Source organism: Ambystoma mexicanum, chromosome 3p (assembly GCF_040938575.1).
Source record: "Ambystoma mexicanum isolate Mex_15411 chromosome 3p, UKY_AmexF1_1, whole genome shotgun sequence".
In the NCBI taxonomy this organism is placed as follows: Eukaryota; Metazoa; Chordata; class Amphibia; order Caudata; family Ambystomatidae; genus Ambystoma; species Ambystoma mexicanum.
The window spans coordinates 930,498,547-930,523,446 of NC_090925.1; the positions used below are offsets into that span (position 1 = coordinate 930,498,547).

General features: G+C 46.7%; 1 protein-coding gene across 1 annotated transcript in view; it reads right to left on the reverse strand.

The window, feature by feature from the left end:
- ERGIC3 (ERGIC and golgi 3) overlaps nucleotides 1-24,900 on the reverse strand; it is an 834,442-nt gene that overhangs the window by 648,062 nt on the left and 161,480 nt on the right. Inside the window, exon 5 of the mRNA XM_069652225.1 lies at nucleotides 16,387-16,480. Within this exon, the coding sequence (XP_069508326.1) occupies nucleotides 16,387-16,480 (94 nt within the window). The remainder of the gene's footprint in view (nucleotides 1-16,386; nucleotides 16,481-24,900) is intronic.

A 24,900-nucleotide genomic window follows, 5' to 3' on the forward strand; every position in this document is an offset into this window, starting at 1 on the left:
ACAGACGTCTCTTAATAGAGTTCAGTAATGGAATGGCCTGACTGGCAGGAGGCTTTTCCTTTAGTAGGTCTTCAACAAAATCTGAATCAGGCACAGCCTCCTGTGTGGCGATTTGGAAATTGTTCTGCTGCCTTCTTTAAGATCGCATTAAACGCCATTTGATCATCCACAGGTGAGGCCTGACTGAGGGTATGGTAGGAGGGGAATCCATACGCAAGGTGTCAGTCGGGGTAGGGGATGCCCAATGTGGATTATCAACCGGATGGTTGTCCTCCCAACCCTCCATGGGATCTGCAGGATCATCAATAGGGTCCCCAAAAGGATCCTCCTGTACACGTTTCCACAGGAACCTCATCAGTGAGGTCAAAAACATTCTCTTCATGAGGATTGTCAAAGGTCCTCTGAAACTTGGCCACAGGCATATAAGGGAACTCCTCACAAGGCCTCTTTGGAGCAAACCTTTCTGAGAATTCAACAAACTTCTCCTGTCTGTTCATGCACCCCTCAAACTTCTCTCTGGTCCATGATGATGAACCAGAGGAGTCCAGGGGAGGAAAGGGGTCTTCCTGACAATTGTCCTCTCTAGAACTTGCCCCTAAAGTCTTAGATAACGACCAAGGGCTCTCAGTGTAATCTTTTTGAGGCTCTGGGCGTTGTAACAGGTCTTCAGACGCGTCTCTAGGCCGTTCCTTCCGTTTTTTGACTGTACCTTGTATTTCACCGCTGAAGCGATCCGTGTGATTCGCTAATGCTCTGGGTTACAGGGAGTTGTGGCAGTAGAGCCGGTGGTTGTGTGGCGGATTTCTGCACAACCGGGGCCTCAAGAGGTGTTGGCGCTTTCTTCTGATGCATCTCGACAGCCGCTTATGTTTTGGTGCTAGTGCCCTTACTCTTAGACTGCCCGGACGCATGCCGCTGTCATGGTTGCGCGGAGGGCTGCCGAACAGAACGATCAGCGGGAACCGCCGAAGCATCCGACGAGCCAGTTGGCGCTTTGGACAGCTTCGACTGGACCACCGAAGCAGAACTGTGGGTTGTGTGTTTTGTGTGCGAATCGGGTGTGTCCCTGTCGCCGGGATGTACAGTCCCCATAGCAGGAAACTCGGCGTGCCTATCGGGGCCGGATGCTACAGATCAAGAAATCTCTGCCGTAAGATCAATGGCCTCCGAAACAGCCTTGGTCATTGCTAACCTCTTCCTCACACTCTACGGCGGGAGAATTCCTCTCGGCCTGCGACATACCGTAGGCCACCCACCACTTCAAACAGTTTTGGGACATAGGAGTTTACAGGCCACACAGGATGTCTCGTCGTGATCGAGGGGAAGAAGCCTATTGCACTGACGGCACTGGTCTTTGCACAGAAATGTTGCCTTACAGGAAGGACTAAATCTAAATCTAGTCCTGTCCATAGTGCAGGATTATGATAGAGACGACAAACCCAAAGGAACAAAGAGGGGAAAAGGAAAGGCATTCTTGAAAAGAATATGACCACCCCGACCCCACTCTCCCGACAGTACAGGCAGGGATTTTGGGTACACTACACGTCATGTTAGGGATAGTGTTACAGGCATGCCCATGTCGACGTCCCCTTTCGATCCTCGAAAGACGAGATGCAATACTCTGCGGTTACCACTGGATGTTGGACTATATGCACATCATGTGATTCTAAGCAGATTAACAAGCATCAGAAGTGTCCTTTTATAGTTAGCTTTATAAAGCAGAGTATTGTTGAAAGACAGACATGGGGGTGAGGAGGGGACATCATGAGAGGGCAAGTAAGTCATGAGTATTTGCCCACGAGGTGGCAAGAGAGTTTGCAATCCTGGACACCGGTGCTGTTATTTTCACCTGATTGTGACTGCTTTTCAGGGTCCAAGTAAAGGAAACGTGGGTGAAGAGCGTAACTTTTTTTCAGAGGGCGAGGGCGTACGCAGGTTGGCAAGCTTTCTCAAGTATTTGGCTACAAGGATTTTACTCATGTTGCCATGTTCCCAGTGCAGATGCTTACTCACAAGACCACGAGCACTTGTTCGTATTGAGATTTAGTTTTTCAGGGAATATTTAAAGAAATATTGCTGGGTTTTAAAGGTGAGCACCTTTTATACTTTGCCAGCATATTTTTGGGAACATTTGCCCTCTCTGGTTATTTTTCTGGTGTTCATTAGTAGTCCAATGCTATTTTATCTTGCGCAGTTACGTCTAAGGAGTAAGTCTGTATTATTAATGTTAATTGTGCATGGAATAACAAAACCCTTGAAATTAAAAGAAAAAACTATGTTGCAGGGATTTCAAGGTGTGAATTTAATGCAACAAAACCCCTGAAAGTCAGCTAAGGCCACCTTAACTTCGCGCCCCCTGTTGCGCAGCCTAAAACCACAATGAGGACAGATCACATCACTGATGACATCACTAATTACATTACAACAATAACTTGCCTTAAGCTTGACCTTCAGCCATGGTCAGTGTGCATGGCCTAATATATTTTAACACATGAATGGGTGCTAGTCATGGCCTTCAGTTATGGACAGTGGTTACAACCTTCACCTTTGTGCACTAAATATTTGAAAACACAGTTGACCAACCTTAGATTGTGGCCTTTACCAGTGGTACAGCTTTCAACCGTGTCCACTGTATATTCTATACACTGGTCAGGCACTAGCCATGGAAATTAGCACAGGCAAGTGGCCACTATCTTTGGCTGTGCCCACTATATATTCTAACATATAAATGGACCACTAGCCATGGCATTTGACCTTGAGCAGCTTGTACATCTTTTGGCCATGTCCACTGTATATTTTACAATAATAAAATACAATAAGCGATGGCCTTCGACCGTGCCCACTGTGTATTATACAATTCTAACCAGCCACTAGCTATGGCCCTTCAGCCGTGCCCACTGTATATTATATACACCAACCAGCCACTAGTCATGGTCTTCAACACAAAACTAGCCAGTGGCCACAGTTTTGAGCTATGCGGACGGTATATACTAACATATTAATAGACACTAGCTATGGCCTTTAGCCATGGCCACCGACTACAGCTTTGAATGTTGCCCACTGTATATTTGAAAACAGTAATGGGCTACTAGGCATGGCATTTAACCATGCACATTGGTATTTCTGAACAATAACCAACCACTAGCTATGGTCTTTGGTACTGGCCAGTGACCCCAGCCTTTGTTATGGCCAAGTCCACGGACTAAATTGTTAAGGTAATCAAACTTTTCATGAGCTAATTTATGAAGGATGTTATGTCTAATTCCATTTTAGATATAATCTGTTATATTCAATGTAATTAGTGTTTTCACCAGTGATGTGATTTGTAATGTTATCAGTGTTCTCACGCAACATGTAATTAGTGAGGTCATCAGTGAAGTCATCATTGTGGTCATAGGCTGCGCAACAGGGGGTGTGAAGACAAGGTGGCTTTAGCTGAATTTCAGGGGTTGTTGCATTAATTGCTCACCTTAACGTCCCTGCAACTACAATTTTTCCTTTAACTGACTGGAGGTCAGTTTTTGAATTTGTTTAATAATATATATATATATATATATATATATATATAATTAAACAAATTAAACAAATATATATATATATATATATATATATGATGCATTACTCAGCGTAATCGTATTTCTGATGCTTGTTTCTGCTTAGATTTACATGCTGTGCATAGGCCGATATCTAGTGGAAGCTGCAGAGTATTAGTTTTTTTTTTCGAAACTCGAAAAAATGTGCGTCGACCCAGGGCGTGCCAGTAATACTATCCCTAGTGCGACATCCACTGTACTCATGATCCTCACGTGTGTACGACCCTCAGATTGTATTTTTCTTACATGAGGTAGCATGAGCAGTAGCGCGAGTACAGATTATCCAAGCAGATAGACAGAAAGATAAGACTACAAGCATCCATGCACCTTCTCTCAGAGGGGAGGAAGGGCGGGTTGCATGTGAATCTAAGCAGATACAAGCATCAGAAATACGATTACGGTGAGTAATGTATCCCATCTGAGGCTTGTGGAATCTGCTTAGATCACAGAAGGAGGTGGGATGTGAGAAGGGTCATGAGCAAATAGATGTCTTAGAACCACTTGTCCCACTTGAGTAGCTGTCTTGGAATGAGCGTCAATGCAGTAGTGCTGAGTAAAAGTGTGAATAGAGCTCCATGTAGCTGCTTTGCAAATGGTGTCAAGGGGTACATTTGCAATGAAAGCCAGAGTGGCCCCAATGCCTCTTGTAGAGTGGGCTCTTGGCGTAAAAGGCAGAGTCTTTTCAGAAAGGGAGTAACATAGTTGGATACAATTGACTATCCACTTGGAGATGGCACCTTTAGAGACGCGATCTCCTTTCTCTGCCTGTAGCTACGGAGACAAACAGTTGGTCTGTTTTCCTTAGCGGTCTGGTCTGGACTACATAGTAGAGGACTGCTCTTCGCACATCTAGAGTGTGTAGTTTCACCTCAGCAGAGCTTTTGGGTTCTGGGAAGAAGGCTGGAAGCTCAATGGACTGGTTAACGTGGAATTTTGAAATTAACTTAGGTGAGAACCTAGGGTGTGTTCGTAGAACCAGTTTATCCTTATGAATAGTAAAGAAAGGATCCTGCACTGACAGAGCCTGAATTGCACTGACCCTTCTTATGGATGTAATGGCTACTAAGAAGGCAGTTTTATAAGTCAGGTGTTCGAGACTGGCTTTATGCATGGGTTCAAAGGGTGGGCCCATGAGCTTAGCAAGCACCACATTAAGGTCCGTACCAGGTGGTGGGTTTGAAATTGGAGCGTGGAGTCTCTTTACTGCTTCCATGAAGGCTTTAACCACTGGTACCTTCCACCACGAAACCTTGTTGTGGGAGGTGGTGTAGGCTGACAGTGCTGCCAGGTGTACTTTGAGCGAGTTAAATACCAACCCTGCATCCAGCAGGTGGAGGATGTATGTGACAATTTTGGAAGGAGTGCAATCAACCGGGTTGATTTGCTCATTCCGGCACCAGATAACAAATCTTTTCCATTTATCAAAGTAACAGTGCCTCGTGTTAGGTTTCCTAGATTCTTTTAGGATGTTGTGATAAGGCGGTGGAAAGGAAGGAAGATCAGAGCCAGGACAAGGCCTATAGTAAGAAGCCAATCAGACCTTGGGGGATGAGGTCATAATGGAGGGAGGTTACAGCCTGGTAGAGACAGACAACTGGGCCAATGATAATGCTCTAGAACAAGAAAGGATCCAAGAATGTCATCCTGATGCAGGCTTCTGGCGTTTGTTTTTGAATTAGAGAGAAGAGTTGGAGGAGGGCCCAGGGCCTGAGGAGGAGGTGACCTATGAGTGGGCCTATTGACCTGCGGCCATAACGAAGCAATGATTCAAGTTGCACCCGTTGTGCCTCGTTCTGTTGTAACCCGTTTATAGAGACTTGAAAAGAAATGTATACAAGAGAAGAAATTAGCCGTGAGAGAGTTGCAGCTGACAGTCCTAACGGCACTAGAGACCCAGCTGGAGGCATCTGTTATCCCAGAACATCAACGAAGGAGCCGTCGGGTCCGCGGCTCCCCTCTGTAGCCCCCACCTTCCTGGAGGAGGAGCCGCGGCGCAAGCCTCTCCTGCTAACTGACGTGCCGGCAGGGAGAGGGGGCCCGACTATGCAAGCGAATCGCAAGGCGAAGAAACAGCTGACAGCTTGACAGAGCCCTGAAAACAAAGTCGTCCTCTCGGCGAACGGAAGAAGGAGGAGCGCTCGGAGCTGCTGTAAGTCACCGAGGAGGGAGCCGGAAGCCAAGGTGAGCGTCGAGTGAATGAAAGGAAGAGTGGATGAACAGAAAGGCAAACGACCGTGCTAACGGTTGTCCGTGAAGCCTTTCCAAGAGGGGCTGAGCCCTAAGGAGGCTGGAACACAACCAGCACCAATGGGGCCGTGAACTGGAGACCTCCTTTCTGGAGAGCAATAGAGAAACGAATAGAGAGGATTGAGAGATAATTTGAGACTTTAAGGAGTTGAAGATGAGTGATTCCTAGGAAAACAGTTTGCACAGAGTAAAAGACAATAGTGTCCCATCTCCTGGAGAAAACTCCCGAACACCGTTAGCCTCAACAGAATGGTTTGTGACTAAAAGTAAACAGAATCTTTTTTTTTTTTTTTTTTAAGTATGGAAAAGGGAACGGCACGTTGTCTCCCTTTTTCCCAAAATTAAAGAAGCCTGTTGTTTCTACAAATAAAAGTCAGTAAGTCTGAAGTGTTGAAGGCTGGTCTTCTCATTCCCTGGTCCCTACAGATGGCCATACATCTCTGTGGTAAGTTGAGATGTCCAAACTCTGACTTCAGGAGCCATGCTGCCAGGTTCATTGAGCTGGGTTGAGGATGCACTGTTTGACCTTGGTGCTGGGACAGTAGGTTGTACCAGCACGGGAGTCTGATGGGTTCGCACACTGCTAGTCTGCGTAGGTGTGGGAACCACGGTTGCCTCGCCCACATGGGAGCAACTAGGATGAGCATCATCTATTCCCTGAGCATCTTGTTGACCACCTTCCTCACGAGAGGGATTGGTGGAAAAGTGTAGGCAAACATCCCTGACCAGTTCATCCACAGGGCGTTCCCCTGGAGTCTGGCTGGGGGAACCTGGATGCGAATCCTGGGCATTGCCTGTTTTCGCCTGTGGCAAATAGGTCTATAGTGGGGAAACGCCACTGTGAGAAGATTTCTTCTACGACTTCTCCGAGTAGACACCATTTGTGTTCTCAAAACGTCCACTAGCGAATTGAGATCCCCTGGAACATGTTTAGATGACAGGTAAATGTTCCGTCTGAGTGCCCATTTCCAGATTTTCTGGGCAAGCTTGGACAGATTTGGCGAACGAGTCCCTCCCTGTTTGTTTAGGTAAATCATTGCTGTTGTGCTGTCTGTCAGGATCTACACTGACAGGTTCAACAGGTGGGGCTCGAACGCTTGAAGCACTCTGAATACTGCCAGAAGCTCTAGCAGATTGATATGATTCTTGACCACTGTGTGAGACCAGAGACCCTGTGCTGTGTGGTGAAGGAGGTGTGCTCCCCAACCTGACAGGGATGCGTCCTTAGTGACTACAGCTTGTACCTCTGGATTGTAAAAGGGTTAACCCTTTGACAGGTTCTCTCTTGTCCACCAGTGAAGACTTTGTACAAGTGTTGGCGAAACAACCACTAGATCGTCCCACTGACCACTTGCCTGAGACCACTGTTTCGCCAACCATTCTTGCATGGGTCGCATTCGCAGGCGCGCGTGGGGGACCAGGTAAATACATGACGCCATCATGCCTAGCAAACGCATCGCTTTGCCCACCCTTATCCGGCGACCGGGCTGATAGAGGAATTTGCAGTAGTAGATTCTGAATTCTTTTCTCTGATGGAAAGGCCAACCCCTCTTGAGTGTTTAGGACAGCTCCTAGGAACTGTTTGGAGGTGCTTGGCATCAGGCTTGATTTTTTCTCTTTTATGGAGAAACCCAATTCGAAGAGGATCGTTCTCTGAATGTTTGATCTGCAAATTACTGTGGTCTCCCCCGTGATGAGCCAGTCGTCCAGGTAAGGGTACACTGAGATTGCCTCCCTGCATAGGTGTGCCGCCGCCACCGCCAGTACCTTGGTGAATACCCTGAGGCTATACCGAAGGGCAGCACCTTGAACTGGTAGTGCCGACTGTCCACCTTGATGCGCAAGAATCTTCTGTGCGCTGGGAACATGGAAATATGAAAATAGGCATCTTTCATGTCCAATGTTGCCATGTAGTAATCCCCCTTTTTTTTTTTAGGAGGGGGATTACCTCTTGGAGAATAGTCATGCGAAACTTTTGAGGCTTGACATAATTGTTTGCAGGGCGTAAGTCTAATACTGGGCGCATTGTTAAATCTTTTTTTGGCACAAGGAAGTAAGTTGAATAAATACCCTTGTTTACCTGGTTGCCCAGGACGAGTTTGATAGCATCCTTTGCTAGAAGATTAACAATCTCTTTGAGGAGGATCTTTTGGTGTTCCAAGGAATGCATCTTTTGACGTGGAGGGTGGTTTCGGGGACGCTCGAGCAGTTCTATACAGTATCCTGCGGACACTGTGGACAGCACCCATCTGTCCGATGTGATCCCTTCCCAAGCTTGGGTGAAGATGGCAATGCATCTACCTGCAGGGGATGCGTGAGAAGGAACCCTGAGCGGAGCGTCACTGTTTTGCGGGAGGTGTGCCAACTCTGCTGGGGCTGCCTCTACCTCTACCACGGCTTCTTTTGTTTCCTCTGCCGTAACTCTGGGTAGCCTGTTGGTTGTTACCCCAAGATGTACCCTGTCCCTGTGTATAATTGGAGCCTCTTTGGGAATTCTTGCCGCGTGGGCGACGGAAATTACCATTCCCTCTTTGATTAGGGGGCTTGTTCATCAATTGTCCCAGGGATTTCAGAGTATCATACTCGTCTTTGGCAGTTTTTAATGCGTCCTCTACCGCTTTGCCAAACAGTAGATTATGTTCCACCGGCATGTCAATTAAGGATGCTTGTGTCTCGGGTTTAAACCCTGATTGTCTTAACCAAGCATGCCTCTTAAAGACAGTGCTCTCTGCTATTAGCCTGCCCGCGTTATCTGCGGCATCAAAGGTTGCCTTAAGGATTCAACCGGACACGGCTCCCCCGGGTGACCTGGGCGAACTGACCCTTTAGTGGTTCCGGTGCAGACTCAATGAGGGCAGCTACCTGCTCCCTCTGGTGGCAATTGTAACGTCCCATCAGAGTGGTGGTGTTGGCAATCCTTGCCTGGTAAGTGGAAGTGGAGGCTACCTTCCTTCCCAACCCGTAAATGTTCTTGTTCACCTTGTCTGGGGGGGCCTCAGATGATGATAGAGGTGTCCCCGCCCTCTTGCGGGTGTTAGTAACTTCCAAGGAGTCAGGCTTCAGTTGACCATTTATGTAAAGCTGGTCTGATTGGACTGGCCCGAACAATTTCTCGATTCTGGGGTTTACTGCCCTGGTGAGGTTAGGAGTGAAAAGGGAAGGATCAATTCTCCGTTGGATGGACTTGAGAATTGGAATGGCTTGGGCAATGGGTCTCTTTTCTCCAACTAGTTCCTCAGCAAAGTCCCTCTCCTCCTTTGCTCCCTGAGTGTCTATGCGAAAGTGCTCTGCCGCTCTAGTCAAGACCTCATTTAGGAGGGGCTGGTTGTCTACTGGAGAGTCGGTAACCTGAGGTTCTTTGCCAACAGGGGAGTCTATTCTATAGACTTTTGGGTCATCTTCCTCCTCATCTTGGTCCTCGTCGTCCCCATAACAGTCCACCCCAGTTTGGTCGTCCAACGTTACCAAGTCTGGATCCTCATCCTGGTGTGGATCCTCACCGTACTGGGTGTAAGGCTGGATGTAAAAAGGGTCTGCAACCAGACACTGCGTTGGAGTCTCAAACCGAGGTTTCTTACCAGGGGGCTGCGGGTCCCTAGATCCTGAAGGAGTAGCACCGTCCGGGGTATAGGTGAGGAAGTGCTCTGGGTTCCTGGAGTAGAAGTCTGCTAGGGAGGACATTATAGTCATTACCCTGTCTATATCCTCACTGGTCCATTTTTTTGGAGCTGGGAATGACCATTTCTTGAGGGGGTTCCCCTTATATTCCCTGTCTGGACCTATGGGCCTGTACAGGGGTCTTGGATTGATGCTTATCTGAAGACTTAGAACTGTCTTTATGTATCTGTGGTGCAGAAGAAGGGTGTGGTTTCTTCCGCTGTTTACCCCCTTCCCCATGAGTAGAAGAGTGTTTCCCTGATGTTTTCACCTTGTCTGAGCTTTTCGACGCCTGGCGTCGAGATTCGGGGGTAGTGTCTCTTTCCTTTGAGTGAGGATGTCGGGACTCGGAAGCAGTCGCCGAACGGTCTGCCGGAGCCGACTCCTGGTGTGTGGCCTGGGGTTGGCGGTCGGTTTCGTCTTCTGATGAGCGTACCTCGGTGAGTGAGGCACCTTTGGCAACTGTGACGGTTGCCTCGTGTCGTGTGGCGATCTTGACTGAGAACGCCCAGAGGACACTGATTCGGTGCAACACTCTCTTCGTGCCTCTTTCCGAGAACTCAACACGCGCGTCAAGTCTCGGTTGGACTTCGGGTGTTTAGGTGTGGAAGAGGTGTGGAAGTGGTGTGGGTAGCGCTCGTGTCGCTGGGTGTGCTCCACATAACTGCCCTACCGGACAATCTTCCGAGGTCGGGGACTTGCGCTTGGGCATCTTTCGACACCTCCTTGCCCACGCCGTCCGAAAGTACGGCGTCGCTGCCATCACTGAAGGCGCCCTCCGCTTCCATGGCCTCGAGTTGCCTGGCGTGGTGGGCCCAACGTTTGGTCGAGCGGTCCTTTAGTGTTTTAGCCTTGAACCGTCTGCAGTTTACCTCGGGGTGATCCCTCGGCAAGCAGAGGTTACAGGTGGCGTGTTTGTCAACCCAAGGATACTTGCGGTGCACTTGGGGCAAAATTTAAAAGGGGTACCCTCCATACTCACCCTATTGCAGCGGGCTAGTGTGTGTTGGAACAATAAGAGTGTAGAGTATGTTTCCACCGCCCACTCTCCCTACTTGCATGGCCGAGGCCAGAGGCCTTCCAAGGCCCGGGCCGAGGCCAGAGGCCTTCCGAGGCCCAAAGTCCGTAGTGCAGCTCTCGACGGTTGTTTGTTCTCCGGACCGGCGTCGATCTTCAAACTTCGATGTCTTGACATGGGAGGGGAAGAACGGGGAAATTATATGATATTTAGTAAAATATGGCTGAAAGCCAGGGAACTCCGCGCAAAAAACAATCTGAGGGTCCTACACGCGTGAGGGATCCTGGGTACAGTGGACGTCACACTAGGGATAGTATTACTGGCATGCCTTGAGTCGACGCCTATTTTCGAAAAACTAATACTATTTTTTTCCTTTCTTTTCTTCTTTCTGTTAGTTGTGTTTGTTAGTTTGTTAGTTTTGTCTGTTTGTTGGGATGGGTTTTTATTTATAATATATGGACAAGTTGAATTGTAGTTCTCTGTGTGCCTTTCACCTAATATGAATTCTGTATTACTGGAGAGTATTGCATTGAATTTACTCTGTTTATTACTTGTTCGTAAAAATGGAAATACAATTAAAATGAAAAAGAATAAAAATTCCAGTTAGATAGGCACGTACAAATTGTATATACATACACACATATACATATATACATATACACACACACATATATATATACACACATATATATACACACACATATATATACACACACACATATATACACACACACATATATACACACACACATATATATATATATACACATATATATATACACACATACACACACATATATATATACACACACATATATATATATATATATATACACACACACACATATATATATATACACACACATATATACACACACACAATGTTTTATCATCAGGCCTTTAAAATACACACTAAGCAAATGGAACCTATAGGTAAATATTGTCACACACTTACTAAAATATATATTTCACCCATAGGAGAAGATGGAAATAGCTTATGATTTAAAACCAGTGCCAAGCAGGTCAAGTATTCAGATGCATAAAATACAGTTGAAGCACTTTAGAGCAAAACTAAAACCGTTCCCTAGCAAGTCCATCCATAAGTTGGTTTAGGGCCTTGTGCCCTAAAGTCATCAGTTCCTAAACTGCACTTTTCAGGAAGGTTTACTATGTTACTGGACGATGCCAATGGTTATGACACAAAGTTCCAAAAAGATTAGGAAATTTCAGGTAAGCCTACCTCAATCGCACAACACTAGGATAGGCCTAGGAGAGGATCCTTGGCTAGATCAACACTGATCTAGGTCAGTAAAAAAAAAAGATTGGGACAGTACTTCACGCCCATGTAATCCTATGGAGGACAGGGGGTGGGGGGAAGAGGGTCAAAAGAGGTATTTTAACGTTCCCTGCTGACTCTGCTCTGTCCAGAGACCACTTTTGAGGTTTCGGATTCTGCGGGGGGCACGATCTTCTATGCATTGTACAGTCGAGGAAGGCTCAGTGGTCGCAGTCGCTGCGATCACTTTGAGATACAGAATTTAGTTTTGGTTGGTCAAGTTGCTTGAATCTCGGTTCCAGGCACTTGCCAGCCGAACAGCCTTGGGATGGAAAGGTGAATTCTGCAATGCGGGCGACCTCAGGAAACCTCCATGGAACGAAGAAGACTGATTGCAACAGGAGTCTCCACAGTCAGGCGGTGAGAGGCAATCTTCAATGGATGAACATAGGATCAGGTCCAGCACAACTTTCATTGATCAAGAAATCTGAAAATTCAGGTGTCATGTAGTACAAGCTGAAGCTCCTCCAAGGTCCAAGGATGCACTTGGACCAGCGATGGCTCCAGCGAGGTAGCACAGGTGAGAGCTGGTCAGTGCACTGGTTGGTCCACGAATACTTCTGAAGGCACAGGATCCTAGAGCAGCCATTGGCCCAGTAGTCAAAGCACCAACGAGGGTTGTCCAAGGCACAAAAGATCATGCACAAAAACGTGGTGTGCTTATGTTGAGCTTGCGGGGATGTATTATCGACAGCCCAAATAGAGCAGGGAAGGAGGCAGCCGGAGGCTGGAGTCCGCAGCAGGTAAGTGGGGGAGGGTTGGGAGCAGGTTGAGGATGCCGCGTTTGGATTTTTCTGGAGAGGACCCTCCCCTCCCAATAAGGACTGGGAGAGGGCCGGTTACAAAATGGCAAACTGCGAAACGCAGCCTTTTGTGCTGGAATCTGCAGGTACGCCCTTTTGTACGCACACTATAGACAGATTAGGGTCATCAGCAGGCTGCACCTCTTCGTAGGGGTCATCGCTCCAATGAAGATCTGTCGAACGGCTGCAGGAATCCTCCTTTTATCAACGATCTGGGCTGGAAGCTCGTCCATATCCACCAATGGTAAGGATCTGCACCATTCGAACTGGTAGTGGCAATCCAATTATGGATAGCCACTATCTACAACATCTGCTCAGCAGGCACCTGGATGTGGACTTGGCCCAAACAGTCCCAGCCCCCACATCTGGGCTCACACACAAACCGCCACTTTGCCCTGGGTAAGGGCTTCCCATATATGGTAATGCTGGATCCGACAGGGCAGCAAGAAGGCCACAACACCATAGCCAAAGGACGGATGAAAATCTCACGGCACGGCCATCTTCAAGTGCTAGCCACTCTCAGTAGGAATTTGCTATAATGGCAAAGGTACATGAGTAAAAGGTAGAGAAATATCCACCGCCCAGTCTTGATACACTGCAAATGTAACCAAAAAGCCACAAAAGAAAAGTTAGAAGGCTACAAATTATTGTGATGAATCTGGCGAGGTTATCACTTCTTTTCAGGGAAAGTCTCTCCTCATGTGGCCAGGGAAAGGCAGAAGCTATCCTGACCCTGGCGGTGGCCATTTGCAAAAGGACCACATGGGGGCAGACTACCTTCACGGGAGCAGGAGGGACTTGCATGCTCCTTTTCCCTTAGGGAATAACTATAACCCTGAAATTCCCCAAGTATCCATGACTTATTGTAGTATTACAACTGAATGTCCCAAGGGTAAACATGTATATTATTGTTAGAGTTATTCTTCCCCGTCCAGTGTTTGTGATGTTGATAATCAGCTCAAGTTGGACTGGCTAGATAACTCTACCCGATCTTTTGTCACAGAGCTACAAGACAAGGAGAAGGATGTGATGAAGAAGAGTAGAACTGACTTGAACAACAACCCCCCCCTTGCAGACAAGGAAAAATCTTGGCCTAACCAAAGCACTGAGACGAGAAAGAAGACTGGAGTGGATAAGATTAATAGAACCAAGAATCCTATGCCCGGGGAGGGGGGGGGAGAAGAAAGAAAGAGAGAAAGAGATATATAGCAAAATAATGAGGCGAGTACCCAAATACGTATGAGTGGAGTGAAAGAATGTGTATGTTGTCAGTGAAGACAGAGGGAAGAACGGGATGTCGGAACTGAGGCAAAGGGACCCCCAAAAAGTGAAATGGTTACTAAGAGTGGGGAAGAGAGTAATCTTCATTGGAATCAGTGTCATTGTCATAGTCACAGTACTTTGCAGTGAAGTAGCTTGGCGAAGACCCATACCCCCTTGCACTAATTGAGAAAGACAGATGGAAACCTAAAGCCCTGGCAGAAGAGTATACCAGGCGAACCACAAGTCTGGGACTTGCACCTATAAGGAAGTGTACAAACAAACCTGGCATGAGAGTATACCAGGTGCTTTGCGAGTCTGCGACCCACCTCCAAATTGTGTGAAGAACTGTATGAGAGAACCTGGCAGAGGAGTATACCAGGTGCTTCGGGAGTCTGCGACCCACGCCCAAGTTGTTTTGTCTTGGAAAGAGAATCCCAAGGATAACCCATGCCATTAGGATTTGAACTCTATTGAATGTAATAAAAAGCCTGGGGAAGGGAGTCATTTCCACTAGAGTGGATTGCGACACCAACAGGAGGGAGTTATCCTCCTTGGCTACAAAGAACTTGACTTTTCTTTTTAACTTTTATTTTTGCTGGAAAGAAACCCAGGAAAGGGAGTCATTCCTCAGAACTGTGAACATTATCTATTTGGAACTTGTTTTGGAGTTGCACCTTTTATATGCACACTTTCAAAGACAAGAGACAATACAAAGACCTTAGAGTTTGTTTTTATAATGATCGGGCTAGGATAGGATTTCTGACATGACATTTTGCTTTGGACAAGTTGACATCTGACAGACACTTAGTTTCGGTTCAGGTTGGGAAATAACTCTTAGATCAGGGATAGTGAGGCATTTTCAAACCGCTTTATATCTGTATTTTTAAAAGTGAAAATGTGTGGGTTTGTGGCAAAGAATTGTTCCTAATACAATTCCACAACGTTTTATCAATCTGCACCAAATTTTGCAGTTCGCCGTCAGGACCCTCCGGACAATACTGGCTACATGACATTTGGACACCCCACCCCGTTCCTCGGATTTCAGCACAACTCAAAATGTGTATGTGGCTTGGCGAAGCGTTGTTCCTTATGAAATTCCACACTATTTCACCAATCTGCACCAAATGTTACATAGTTACCTGTGAGGGCCCTCCGGACATGACATGTATACACCCTACCCCTTTCTCCAGATTACAGCACCTTCACACAAGAGGGTTGCCTGAAATCGTTGAAACATCAATGTGGTCGTAGAAGGACCATTTCTCAACTCAAAAACGCATGGATTTTGGGACATTTGCACCGCAATGAACTGCACCACACCAGGGTGAGGCAACGGTTAGGGAGAGAGCAAAGTAGATCCCAGTATACAGTAGCCACCAACTCCCGCGCCCCCACTCCCAACATCTGCTCTAGGGTGCAAGGCACATCGGGTGATTCGTGAATCGGAACATCGACCCAAGTTTTTGCTGGCTATTTAATACAAGTTTATGCCAAAGTTTATGCCAATCTCCATGAGTCCTCTGTGTCTGAGTCTCATTCCTGATTCATCACAGTATTCTAACCTTACTTCACTTTAGGGCAATGTGTGCTTCTGTAAAAATACAAGGAATCTGTAAAGAGACAGTCTCTTAGCATTGATAGTCTTATGGCCCGACCAGTTTCCCCATAAGAAAGAGCAAAAAGGCAAGAAAAGTAGAAGGCCTTATTTGCCTCCAAAAAGTCAGGTCAGGAGTCAAAACAAAGCAAAAAGAAAGGACATCAAGAAGAAGTATATAGGAGGAAAGGAGCAAAAAGAAAATCTTTCCTAACAGAAAGTCACATGATTCTCTCCACCAAACAAAATGCAGTGGGGGATCTAGAGGAAATGATTGCAAAATACACCATTGTGGCAAAACCAAAAAAATAGTGAATTTGTCAAAGAACACCAGTGGAAAGATCAACCTGCAGCTTTTCTGATAAATCTCAATGACAAGAACAACTTCCTCTTCCCTTCCTCATAGCACTCCAGCTTTACAAATTGGGTGCCCATCTCTTGATACTACTTAATCAACATCAATTTGCATTGGACAAAAGGCAAATGTGCACCTGCTCCATCTTGGAGAGAAATCAGTTTGTTAAAATTGAAGTTCCTAGAACTTTTCTTCTCAATTTCCAATGGGGTGCTGTGAAGGAGTAATTCAATGGAATTCAGAATCGGTATTATGTAATCTTTGTTGTTAATTTATTGGAAGCACAAATCTGGCATCTTGGCGGTGAAACAAGAGTCGTCGTTATATGTTTTCACCTATCCTTCTCTGGCAGTCGGAATGGGTGGTGGTGGGTACAGATGGCGGAGGGGGGGGGAAGATATACTGAGAAGCATAGCCCATTTCTTCCCTTTTTCCACTAGACCCAACTACAACAGTATGAAATACATTTTTAAATAAAGAATGTTACTTCAAATTATAAAAGGTTTTGAAACATTGGTACCTGATGTCCTCCGATTCTGCTCCATAGCAACTTTCACAGCGGTTCGGATCCAATTCACTCAAGTCAAACACTTTTTCTTCTACATTCCCCATCTCTATGAACAGCAAAGAAGAATCAACATGAGACTCCCACACCTCAGACCACAGAACCAGTAAAATCCCTCATCCAACAATACAATAAATATCCTCTTAAATTAAAGTTTGAGAGATCAGGTCTCCTTTCATGTAAATGCAGATTTGCATAGAAATAAAATCTACTAGCGTGATCATATGTTCAGTACAGTAGATTAGTTGACAGCCAATGCAATCCTCTAGAAGAAAAAAAAAATCGAATCCAAGAAATAGCAAAAAGCACATAATTAGCACTACTGCATGTATGAAAGCATGGGAAAGGGAAGACAAAAATATGATGCCAATTTAGGCTGTACATTCATAAAGGACAGCCATACCCTATTGCGACGAATGCACGTTTTATCCACGCCTATACGGTATGAAGATATTTGCTGAGAAATGCTCATCTGTTTACAGAAGCACAGAACTTTTTTTTCTCAGCAATGGCTTTGCAGCGGAACAGACCGAAAAAAGGAGACCACAAGAAGCCTGTGCTATCTTGCGCTTGTCACAAAGCATTATAGTGAATCACAAAATTGAGATATGAATAAAACATAACGTGCCAATATATAGATATATTAGCACTTTACGTTATATTCATATCTAATTTTTGTGATTCACTAGAATGCTTTGTGACCAGCACAAGTTAGCACAGGCTTAAGTCCTAGGATTCCAAAGATACCCTTGGGCAGTGCCTCCCCTGCCATGATACTCGCTGCAGGTCTTCCAAATTTACATCACTTTTTGAAGCATAGATTGCTGTGCACAGGTTGACTCGCCTCACTTGTGCCCTACTCTTTTGCTCTGACCTACAAAAAGACTTTTAAAAATATCCTGAACAAAAAGACTGGGAGTTACTCAGTAAAGTCTGTATGCCGGCACCTTCTGCATTGGGGTTAAAAATGATAATAAATAAAAAATGTAGCTGAAAAGAGAATCTGTGCATGGGATGTTAATAACCAAGGGGACAGTTACATGTTGACCTTATGGTGTACATGGCATGTGTTAGTCTAAACTGGTAGTAAAAAAATATTTTTACTCACCAGAACCATCATATTTTAGAAAGTAAGAAATGTCCCAAATCATCAAGTGTGATGCTGGAAATGCATTGGAGGGAGAGGGCCTCCAAGTCCTTGTCCTGTACTCCCTTATGCGTGTTCTGTGTTTTCTGCATAGGCGTCCAGTTGGGACTCCTGGTAGTGCAGCTCTTCCTCTTTTTGGTTGTGGTGAAAAGATCCATGGGATACCCTTATGGCACCCATGGGTGGGGGTACAACCATGTACCTGTAGTGTATGTTTTTGGGCACCTGCATGGCCCACAGAGAAGGGTATGGGCTGGTGGCAACTCCATGCTGAATTTTACAGGTGATCAGAGTATCCTCCATTTTGGGATAGCAAGGCCCTGCCATAGGAATCAGTCTGATAGAAGGCAAGATGGCCCCTGTGGACTCTTGGTTTCTATTGCCCGTTACCTTCTTTTCCCAAAGTCATGGGAAGCCCGTACTCTGTCCCTTCCCCTGACTGGGTGTTGGGTGGAAGAACCATATATGGTATAGTGGGAGAAGTCCAGGCCAGACTGGCTGGAGCTTTCCCAGTGACTGTATGTTGTGGGTACACCCTTGGTGTGGGACCTATGTGAATAAAGTGCGACACCAATATGCATTTTATAGTATGGGTGTCTGATTTCTGTGTGTGTGACCTGCCTGAAACTGACATGAATGCAGTGTGCTGTGCTGAAAGGCTGGGTGCTTGACCCAATCTACGCTCATTGTTATAGGTGTCTGGGTGGAAGGGAATAGCTTGAATGCATGTGAGCCTGATTGTCTGCCTGCCTGCATGCATGCATGAATGAATGAATGAATGAATGAATGAATGAATGAATGCCCTTCTGTCCGATGGGCTGACTGAGCTTCGCTCAGCAGAGTGAATGAGGGAAAGATGTGTATATCTGGGGACCTCTTACTTCCAAATGTGTTCAGAAGCTGAAGTTGAAACTTGAAGCTGCTTATCCTTGAAGACCAGCTGGAAGAATTGCTGCTGCTTTCCTTCGACCCAATCTAAAAGCTGTCGAGTCTGTCGAGGACTGATCCAAGAGAGGACCTGCCTAGGAGACCTCTGCCCCGAGCTACAAGGGAACATCGTGCATAAGCTAATATTCATCGAGGTACCCTGGAAGACAGTCCTGAAAGGCTGTCGACCGGAGAAGGGGTTCACCAAGAATCTTGAAGTAAAGTACCACGACATTGAGACCATCAAAGTTCATTGCCGTCGACCGGGGTGCAGAGGATTTCCGTAACCGCTGGAAGCCAGTAGAGTAATGTTGTCCAGAAGCACGGACAGCTTGATGCTGTGTTTCTCGACGACCGGAGCTGCACCGCTGCACCTTGCCTAACATTGAGCGAAGGGCTCCATAGGTACATCGGGATAGTTGAACATTTTGACCAGGAAACTAGACTATTTTAACCTTAACGGACTGGGCTTGTTAAAACTCTTTATTACAGGTTACCCAGGTGGGGGGGGGGGGGGGGTCTTCACTCAGAACAGCATTCTAGTAGCTAAAGAAAGCATTCTGCCATTGTTTAACCTAACTTGCCTTCCTTCCTATGATCTATGCTGCTACAGATTGCTGTAGGATTTGTATGCCATTATAACGGTCAGCAGTTTTTGCATTCTAAAGGAGTCAATAGCTATGAGTGGTACCACATAGACATTGTATATATTTTCCATATTAGAATTGCCAGAGTACAAAGTGTATTACTAATTGATGTATATATCTTGAACCTTTTTTTATATAAATAAAAAATGTTAGCACATACCATAGAGTGTGAACTTCCTTTTTGGGACCTTGGGTTCTACACTGTATTTAAGCCCGCCTCACCTCCTGAGAGCTTAAGCATTGGTTGCTTGACCATTGCTACCACAATTGGGAACCTTGGCTGGAGTGCACCGTGCCTCTGCTCTGCCATATAGAGGGCAGGAGTACAGATACCCCCCTCAAGCCTTCACACTGGTGGCAGCGGTGTGATTCTAATGGTTTTAAAACTCTCTGTGTAACCACGCCACCTCCAAAATATCCACACTTTGTTAAATTGAGGTTTTAGTTGTGTACTAGGATAACTACATTACAAGCAATGGAATCTATTGCAAATTGACCCGGGTAATCTTACAGGCTCTCCAGAGTGCTTGTGAAGCCAGATAGTTAGACTTTGAACATAAGTCTAGGGCTGAGCGGATAGCTGCCCTGGTGGACTACCAGACTGATTGTGATGCTCTTCATGAAGGGTGGGGTGGGTTGTGGAACCACTGAAGACCCTACCCTTGGGGTTATTACTGAATCTGTTTCTGGGATTGTCACCTCTCCTGCTGACTATTTCTAAACCATGCACTGCCCTTCAGGGTGAGGCCCTAAGTGTAAAGGTAAGGCACTTGGAGTCCAGGCTGTCAGCCTGACCTACCCTTGCTTCGTGCCCGAGGTGGAGGCCACTGTCCTCCCCTCCTAAACAGGAATCCTCTTTAGTGCTCCTGCAGAGATTTCCCTAGTGTCCCTTGGGGCCTGGGAGCAGTATGCAGAAGTACTGGCTACTATCCCACAAAATACCTGCAGATTTTTGAGAAGTGTCCTCCTGAATGGCCAGCCTTCCACTGGTTTGAGAGACACTGGGGGGTGTATGACAGTGATGGACAGGACTCTGCTCACATCAGAGGACTATGTAGGTGCTCCTCTTAGAACTACCAAGTTAGCTGGTGGGCCTCCCAAATTATCTCCTGTAGTCCTAGTCACCATCACGATTGCGGACAAGACAGCAAAGCTTCCCGTCCTGGTTCAGGACAATGTGCCAACATATTGTTGGAAATGATCTAGTAGAGTTGGGGGTTGATTTCAGATGGACTACCCCCAACTGCTGCTGCAGTCACTAGGTTTCAGATTGCTCAAGGTCTGACTGCAAGTCAATTACCCAAGCCAAGGGGGAAACCCAAGGCGGGAAGGAACAGCAAGAGGACTACCTCTGTGAAGGGGGCTCTTTCTCTTCCTGCTGTTTCAACAGCACCCACTCGGATAAAGACTCCAGACGGGCTGGGTCCAATGGTAACCCGAGACTCAACTGTGGAGGGAGAAGAGCCAGAAGACCCTCCTGCGGGAGAGGTACTCAGGATCACCCCAACCTTCAATGCCTGCTGGGTGAAAGGGGGCCCTCTAGGGGTTACTTCTGTAAGGGTCAGAGAGAGTGGCACTCTATTGAGGGTCTAGGAAAACAGGCCCAGGCCCAAGGTGAAGTGCCTAGGTCATTCAACATTTATTGGGAGGGTGAGCTCCTTTGTAATGAGCCCACTAGGCCTGAATGTGGTGCCCTCAAGAGGTTGGTGGTACTCAAGGTTTACAGGTCCTTCCTACTGCAGCTGGCGCATGAGGTGCCCTTAGCTGGTCATCTTGGGACCAAGAAGACTAAGCAAAGGCTCTCTGCACATTTCTACTGGCCCCGGATGGGAGTAGAAGTGGAGTGCCACTGTCAGACCTGTCCCACTTGTCAGTTGTCAGTCAAGACTGGAGGCAGTGTCATTGCCCCACTGCAGTCTTTGCCAGTGGTTGGCACTCTATTTGAGAGGGTGGGCATAGGCATTGTCGGTCCCTTGGGCCCTCCCACATCAGGTGGACACCGGTTCATTCTGGTATTGGTTGATCATGCCACCAGTTACCCTGAGGCTATACCCCTTCGGACCATTACTGCCAGGCTGGTTGCAAGGTCTCTCCTGGGCATTTTCACCAGAGTTTGATTCCCTAAAGAGGTGGTCTCTGACAGAGGATCCAACTTCATGTCTAGTTACATGCAAGCGATGTTGAGTGACATAAGTTCCCCACCTCCTACCATCCTCAGACCAATGGTCTGGTTGAGAGTTTTATTAAACATTTATTTTATAAAAAATTATCACAAGTGGATTGGACTCAAGGACAGGAGATCTTTGTGATGGAGCTTACCAAGCCTAATGCTCTGGCAGATAAGTAGACTGGACCCTTCAGGATAATCTCCAAGATGGGTGAAGTCCTTTATCTGGTTGACATTGCAGTCCCTGGGGTAGCCGCTCAGGTTTTCCATGTTAACAGGCTCAAGCCTTTCCACAGAAGAGAGGAAGTACCATGCCTTCCGCTAGATTCAGAGCAAGAGGCGGATGAGAGAGCCCCTTCCTGATTTGCTGCATAGCAACCCCCAAGATGGCTCAGTGGAGGGAGTTAATCGTTCTCCAGATCTGACAGCAGAGGGCCTGCAGGGCATTGTTCCGGCAGTACGCCCCTCTGTTCTCACTGACACCAGGCCTCACACTGTGGTACAAGCACAAAATTGACACTGGTGACAGTGTACCTGTCAAAGGCAGATGCTATCGGATGTCAGATGCTGTAAAGAACCACATCCAGGCTGAGGTCACCAAGATGTTAGATTTGGGTGTAATTGAACCCTCAACCAGTCCCTGATCCAGTCCTGTGACCCTTGTCCCCAAGGCTAGTTCCCAGGCAGGTACCAAGGATTGAAGGTTCTGTGTGGACTACAGAGGAGTCAATGCCGTCACCAAACCTGACACACCCATTGCCCAGGTCTGATGAGCTTGTGGACACCATAGATGCTGCCAAATTTGTAAGCACCTTTGACCTCAACTCAGGCTATTGGCAAATTGCTCTGATGGACCAGGCCAAGGACAAAACAGTGTTCTCAACATCTGAGGGGCTCTACCAGTTAACAGTCATGCATTTTGGGTGAAGAATGCACCTGCCACCTTCCAAAGGTTGTTCAGTCATGCGCCCAGTCGGCTGGAGGCCTTTTGTGTGGCCTATTTAGAGAACATTGCCATCTACAGTTCCCCCTGGGAAGAGCATTTGACTCGTTTGGATCGGGTGTTGCAGGCCTTGTGAAGGGCTAACCTCACTATCAAGTCCACCAAGTGCCAGATAGCTCAGGAGAAAGTCACTTACCTTGGTCATGAGGTAGGATGGGGTTGAATCCAACCTCTCCCCAGTAAGGTACAGGATGTACATGACTGGGACACTGCCACTACTCAAACCCAGGTGAGAGCTTTTTGGGCCTCACTGGGTATTACCGGAACTTCATGGGAGACTATGCAACCAGAGCTGCCCCTCAGACTGTCAGAGGGCCTTTGTTGGCTTGAAGGAAAGTCTGTGTAGTGCACTTGTGTTTTGTTCGCTTGATTACAGCAAACCCTTTATTTTTCAAACTGATGGCTGTGACACCGGAACTGGAGTCGTCTTGTCCCAGTTAGATGACGAAGGGAGGGAACATCCTATCATATTCATCAGTAAGCAACTCAAAGTTAGAGAACTTAGGTGGGCTACTGTTGAAAAGGAATGTTTCAGTATAGTTTGAAGCCTTAGGCGTTTTAGGCCCTACCTTAAGGGGTCTACCTTCAAGGTCCAAACGGACCATAAGCCCTTAAAGTGGCTTATGCAGATGAAGGGTGACAACCCTAAACTGCTCAGGTGGTCCATTAGCCTGCAAGGGATAGACGTCACTATTGAGCACAGACCAGGGAAGAGTCAGGATAATGCAGATTTTGTTTTTTCAGAATGTATGTTGACCGTCTGGATGAGGGTGTCATTCTCGCGGGAGATTAGACCACCCTAATCTCAGTCTGTGATGCTGGAAATGCATTGGAGGAACATGGTCTCCATGTCCTTGTCCTGTACTCCTTTATCATGTGTGTTCTGTGTTGTTTTCTGGGTGGGGGTAAAACCTGTACCTATAGTGTATGTTTTTGGGCATCTGTGTGTGGCCCACAGAGCAGGGTATGGGCTGGTGGCATCTCGATGCAGAATTTGACAGGTGCTACGAGTTACCTCCATTTTGGGATACCCAGGCCCTGCCATAGGAATCAGTAGATTCCTGATTGAAGGCAAGATGGCCCCAGTGACCTCTTGGTTTCTATTGCCTGTCAACTTGTTTTGCAAATGTCATGGGAAGCCCCGACTCTGTCCCTTCCTCTGACGGGCTGTTGGGTGGAAGAACCATATATGGTATTGTGGGGGAAGTCCAGGCCAGACTGGCTGGAGCCTTCCCCGTGACTGTATATTGTGGGTACACCCTTGGGGTGGGACCTGTGTGAATAGATTGTGTGACCAATATGCTTCTATATTATGGGTTTCTGTGTGTGTGACACAATGAATGAGACAGCCCTGCCTGAAACGGACATGAATACAGTGTGGTGTGCTGAAAGGCTGGGTGCTTGCCCTAATCCACATTCCTGGTTATGGGTGTCTGGGTGGAAGTGAATGGCCTGAATGCATGTAAGCCTGATTGGCTGCCTGCCTGCATGAATGCCCTTCCGCCCGATTGGCTGACTGAGCTTGGTTCAGCAGGGTGAATGAGGGACAGATGTGTATATCTGAGGACTTCGGTTGCCAGTGATAGGGTCGAAAACAAAAGGATCGAATGCCTTTTGATCGACAGTCAAAGGATTGAAAAAAAGGGTCCATTTTTTTTTATTTTTTTTTAAATGGGGGGGTGGGGTTCCCCCCATCCCCCTGTTTTCTTTATTAAATACATTTTTTTACCAACCCAAACTAAAATATATATATATATGGGATACATTACTCACCGTAATCGTATTTCTGATGCTTGTATCTGCTTAGATTCACATGCTGTGCATAGGCCGACATCTAGTGGAAGCTGCGGAGTATTACAGTTTGTTTTTCGAAACTCGAAAATGGGCGTCGACACAGGCGTGCCAGTAATACTATCCCTAGTGTGACGTCCACTGTACCCAAGATCCCTCACGCGTCTAGGATCCTCAGATTGTATTTTTTTTTCCCCGACATGAGGAAGCATGAGGAGTAGCGCGAGTACAGATAATCCAAGCAGATAGACAGAAAGGTAAGACTACCAGCAATCATGCGCCTTCTCTCGGAGGGGAGGAAGGGTGGGTCGCATGTGAATCTAAGCAGATACAAGCATCAGAAATACGATTACGGTGAGTAATGTATCCCTTCTGAGGCTTGTGGAATCTGCTTAGATCACATGCTGTGCATAGATTAGCGAGCAGTACCAGAAGAAGGAGGTGGGATGTGAGAAGAGTCATGAGCAAACAGGTGTCTCAGAACCGCTTGTCCCACTTGTGTATCTGTCTTGGAATGAGTGTCAATGCAGTAATGCTGAGTAAAAGTGTGAATAGAGCTCCAAGTAGCTGCTTTGCAAATGGTGTCGAGGGGAACATTTGCAATGAAAGCCAGAGTGGCCCCAATGCCTCTAGTAGAGTGGGCTCTTGGCGTAAAAGGCAGAGTTTTTTCAGAAAGAGAGTAACACAGCTGTATACAGTTGATAATCCACTTCGAGATAGCGCCTTTAGAGACGCGATCTCCCTCTCTGCCTGTAGCTACGGAGACAAACAGTTGATCTGTTTTCCT